The sequence below is a fragment of the Lycium ferocissimum genome, chromosome 9 (assembly GCF_029784015.1).
Source record: "Lycium ferocissimum isolate CSIRO_LF1 chromosome 9, AGI_CSIRO_Lferr_CH_V1, whole genome shotgun sequence".
Classification (NCBI taxonomy): Eukaryota; Viridiplantae; Streptophyta; class Magnoliopsida; order Solanales; family Solanaceae; genus Lycium; species Lycium ferocissimum.
In genome coordinates, this window is record NC_081350.1 from 26,205,007 (window position 1) to 26,210,369 (window position 5,363).

At 37.8% G+C, this 5,363-nt stretch overlaps 2 protein-coding genes across 2 annotated transcripts; both read right to left on the bottom strand.

Annotated features, from left to right (window-relative positions):
* Positions 1 to 915: 915 nt before the first annotated feature.
* On the bottom strand, positions 916 to 1,416 carry LOC132031727 (secreted RxLR effector protein 161-like). The gene has a single exon (XM_059421653.1). The coding sequence runs from the start codon at positions 1,414 to 1,416 to the stop codon at positions 916 to 918; it is 501 nt and encodes a 166-aa protein (XP_059277636.1).
* Positions 1,417 to 4,326: 2,910 nt separating this feature from the next.
* LOC132031728 (uncharacterized) lies at positions 4,327 to 4,926 on the bottom strand. The gene has a single exon (XM_059421654.1). It carries the CDS (start codon positions 4,924 to 4,926, stop codon positions 4,327 to 4,329), a length of 600 nt encoding a protein of 199 aa, XP_059277637.1.
* Positions 4,927 to 5,363: the final 437 nt, after the last annotated feature.

Sequence of the window (5,363 nt, forward strand, 5' to 3'; positions counted from 1 at the left end):
TAGTCAAGTGGGAAGAAGTACTAATGGCCTGAGCTATGCTTATAAGTCTTATGTGATTATGTAGACCCTACGGGTTAAGTGATGACCACGGGAAGTGTATAGAGATTACTTGTAGAAGTTTAGTTAGGATGTTGATTATAATTACCAGGCTACGACCGATCGGCGACATGCTACCACCGTGCTACTAGCCGGTTGGGAAGATATGTGTTTACCACCATGCTACGGCGCGGGTTAGGCGATTATTACCACCGAGCTACGGCGGGTTGGGCGGTTACCATCGGTCGGGCGGTTGCGCTCTGCACTCGGGCGATAATCGGACGGGCGATTGTTACCACCGAGAGCTACGGTCCGTCGGCGCGACCACGATCGGTTGGGCGGTTAGCACTAGGACAGTAAGTAAGTTAGAGATACAATATTGTCCATAGATGCGATTAAGGATATGAGAGTATTAAGAGATATCGTACTAGATTCTCATCGGTGAAGTCGAAGTTCCGGAGTTGATTCTTATCCTCTTTCTTTGCAGCATAAGTTGATTATGTTACATTTTCGCCTTGCAGACTCGGTACATTATTCGTACTGACGTCTTTTCTTATGGATGCTACGTTCATGCTTGTAGGTGTAGACAGACGGGACGAGGATCTTCTGCAGTAGGCTGCTTTCAGGTACCAGTTTTGATTGGTGGGCTCCATTTCTTCCTGGAGCATTGCCGAGTCTGGGTCTATATATATATATATATATACACATAACTTGTGTTAAGGGTATGTCGGGGGCCTTGTCCCGACTTGTATACTTCGTATATGTTCAGAGGCTTTGCGGACGCTTCCTTCGTGTACAACTTAGTTATATTATGTCGGTTGTTATGTTGGCGTCATGGGTCCATTGCACATATATTTATGCATGATATTACATTCATATTTAGCCCTTAGTCGTATTTTTACCATTCGAGACAAGAAGGATGCAAGTTATAAGTTGGTTCGCTCGATTTCCGTAGGGTGCTGGGTGCCAGTCACGCCTCACCGAGGTTGGGGTGTGACAATGAATAGCTATTATCTCAGCATGATTCGAATAAGTAGCAATAATGGACTGCTTTGTGGATCTCCATGATATAGCGGTACCTCCGCATGTAAACGGCTTTGTTTGAGATCGAGCTTTATGTGGATCAGATAAATAACCTGCATCTGCATAACCAACAAGATTTGTACTACCATTGTTAGCATAAAACAGACCCATATCGCTAGTTCCCTTCAGATATCGCAATATATGCTTTACTCTGTTCCAATGTCTTCGTGTAGGAAAATAGTTATATCTTGCTAGAAAATTAATAGAGAATGCTATTTCAGGTCTTGTAGCGTTAGCAAGATATATTAGTGCACCAATTGCACTAAGATATGATACTGTAACCACGAAGCTCTTCATTTTCTTCCTGAGGTCGGAACGGATCTTTACTCGTTTCAAGTGAGTGAACAATCATTGGAGTATTTAACGGATGCACATTTTTCGTGTAAAATCGTTTTAAAACTTATAAGCAGATTGATGGATAAAGATCCCGTCTGCTAAATGTTCAACCTGCAAACCAAGACAAAGTTTTGTTTTTTTGAGATCTTTCATCTCAAATTTTTTCTTTAAATATTCAATCGCCTTTTGGAGCTCTTCTGGAGTTCCAATTAGGCTTATGTCATCAACATAAACAGCAAGTATAACGAACTATGATTTTGTATTCTTAATAAAAACACATGGACAAATGACATCATTTATATAACCTTCATTTATCAAGTACTCACTCAGGAGATTATACCACATGCGCCCTGATTATTTTAAACCATATAATGATCTTTGTATTCTGATTGAATACATCTCTCGAGACGTTGAACTAATTGCTTCATGCATTTTAAATCCTTCAGGAATTTTCATATAAATTTCATTATCAAGTGAACCATAAAGGTAAGCTGTAACCACATCCATCAGATGTATTTCAAGTTTCTCGTGTACAGCTAAACTGATGAGATATCGAAATGTTACGCCATCTATAATGGGTGAATATGTTTCTTCATAGTCGATAACGGGTCTTTGAGAGAATCCTTGTGCAACAAGGCGTGCCTTGTATTTCACAATTTCATTTCTATCATTCCTTTTTTGCACAAAGACCCATTTGTGGCCAACTGATTTTACACCATTAGGTGTTTGGACTACCGGTCCAAAAACCTCAAGTTTGGCAAGTGAATTCAATTCTAATTGAACTACCTCTTGCCATTTTAGCTAATCATATCTTCGTCAACATTCTTTGATAGATTGAGGTTTCTGATCCTCAACGTCTTTCATAATATTCAGTGCAATATTATATGCAAAACACTATTCACTATAATCTTCAATCGATTCAAATCTATCCCATCACCAGAAGAACTTAATGATAGTTCTTTACTCACTTGTGTCTTGGATTCCCTGATATCTTCAGGAGTATCAGGATTAATCAGATCTTGAATATCTTCATGATATTCTTTCATAGTGTCATATTCTGATCATTTTTCGTGTTTCTTTTTTTAAGGATTTTTATCCTTGGAACCCAATGGCCTACCACGCTTCAGGCGTGTATGAGATTCAGAGGCTATGATACTAGTAGATTGTCCCTTTGGGACATCAATTCGGATAGACACATTCTCTGCAGGGATATGTGACTTGTATTCTTTTCGAATAAGTAAATGTGTCTGCATTTGATTTGATATTTTTCGCAAGTGAATGATCTTCTGGATCTCATGTTCATATATAGGGCCACGTGGATCAAAATGAGATAGTGATGAAACTTACCACGCAATTTCTCTTTTAATTTCTTTTCTGTCTCCCCCTAATTGTGGGAAATTTATTTCATCAAATCGACAATCTACAAATCAAGCAGTGAATAAATCTCCCGTTAATGGCTCAAGATAGCGAATAATAGAGGGTGATTCAAACCCATCATATATTCCTAACCTTCTTTGGTGGCCCATCTTAGTGTGCTATGGTGGTGCTACCGGCACATATACAGCACAACCAAAGATTCGGAGATGAGAAATATTTGATTCATGACCAAATACTAATTGTGACGGGAAGTATTTATTATAATGAGTCGGTTTGAGACGAATAAGAGATGTTGTGTGTAAAATAGCATGACCCCAGACGATAGTGATCAACCGTGTTTTCATAAGTAGTGGTCTTGCTATCAATTGTACTCGTTTAATAAATGACTCATCAAGGCCATTTTGGGTATGAACATGAGCTACAGGATATTTAACTTTTATCCCAACTGACAAACAATAATCATCAAAAGATTGAGACGTAAATTCTCCAGCATTATCGAGGCGTATAGCCTTAATGGGATAATCCCGAAACTGTGCCCTTAAGCGTATTGTTTGTGCCAATAATTTCGCAAATGCCAGGTTACAAGATGATAGGAGGCACACATGAGACCATCTTGAAGATGCGTCTATTAGGACCATAAAATATCTGAATGACTCACAAGGTGGATGAATAGGTCCACATATATCCCCATGTATACGCTCTAGAAAGGCAGGGGATTCAATGTCAACTTTCATTGGTGATGACTTAGCTATCAATTTACCCTGATAACAAGCAACAGATGAAAATTCACCACTTTCAAGAATCTTCAGGTTCTTAAGTGGATGCGCATTTGAATTTTCAATAGTTCGTCTCATCATTATTGATCCAGGGTGACCTATTCGGTCATGCCAAAACACAAAAGTAGTTAAGTCATTAAATTTCTGGTTTACAATCGAGTGTGCTTCAATTGTACTAATTTCTGCATAATACAGGCTAGAAGACAAAGTTGATAATTTCTCCAAAATATATTTCTGGCCGGAGACATTCTTTGTAATAACAAGATATTCATCTTTTATTTCGTTTAATGTCTCAACGTGATATCCATTACGGTGGATATCTTTGAAACTTTAACAAGTTTCTTAGGGATTTAGAAGAGAATAATGCATCTTCTCTGACAAGTTTCGTCCCCTTAGGAAGAAATATAGTAGCTCTTCCGGAGCCTTCAATCAATTTCGAATTGCCAGAAATTGTGCTAACATTTCCCCTTTTTCCAAGCAAGTGAGAAAAATATTTCTCATCTTTGAATATGGCATGCGTTCTTCCACTTTCAATCACACAAATATCTTCACGATTGGTCATTGGTCCAAATAAAATTTGAGAAATTTCCATATATTCTTCAAAATGAAAGAATAGACAAAGTGAACATTAAAGTAGATATTATTATTAAACAAAGCACTACACAAACTTTATTCACATAACTATTATAGTTAATAGTAACAACATGGATGAAAATATCTAAATTATTACAGATCCATCACCGATCAGATGATCTATTTTTCGTTCAGGGAGTTCAAAGAAATCTACCACATCTAGATGCATGAGCTCAACATTAGCTTCAGAAATAGAATTTGCTTTGGCATTCTTTTCTGCCTTTTTTAGGGAGGCTAGATAAAGCTCAACTAGATGCTTTGGCGTACAACAGGTACGTGACCAGTGCCTCTTTTCTCCACATCGATAGCATTTATTTTCTGAATCTTTCTTTTGCACAGCTTCATGCTTTTCATCCTTCTTTTTATACTGCTGGTGGTGAAGGGTATTATTTGGTGCAAGACAAGAATCATGACTAAAATTTCTTCCTCGACCATTGCTATGACCATGTCTGGGGCCACGACCTCTTGCACGTCTAGAATGGTGAAAATTTGCCTCATTCACTTCAAGGAATGGGGTAATACTAGTAGATCGGCTTTCATAATTTTTCATTAATAATTCATTATGTTGTTCAGCCACTAAAAGATGTGAAATTAGTTCAGAATATTTCAGCCTCATCTCACCATTGTCGCCGCAAGAGCATACTCGAGGCAGGAAAAGTGGAGAATGTTTTCTCCAAGATATCATGATCAGTGATATTTTCACCACATAACTTCAACTAAGAAATAATTTTAAACATGGCATAATTATACGCACAAATAGATTTAAAATCTTGTAGCCTCAAATGGATCCAATCAAAACGTGCTTGTGGAAGCACAACCATCTTCAGGTGGTCATATCTATCTTTTAAATTATTACACAACATAAGTGGATCTTTAACAGTGAGATATTCCATTTTCAAGCTCTCATGGATTAGTGGTGGCGAAGGAATATTATTGCCTTGGCACAGTCTTGATTCGATGCCTGATTTTTATCTTTGATGGTGTCTGCTAGACCCGTCGTATCAAGATGAATTTCGGCATCAATAACCAAGACAGGTAGCTTTTTCCAGATATATCTAAGGCAATAAATTCACGTTTAGAAAGATTTGCCATTAATTAAGAAAAAGAAAGTCAATACCTTTG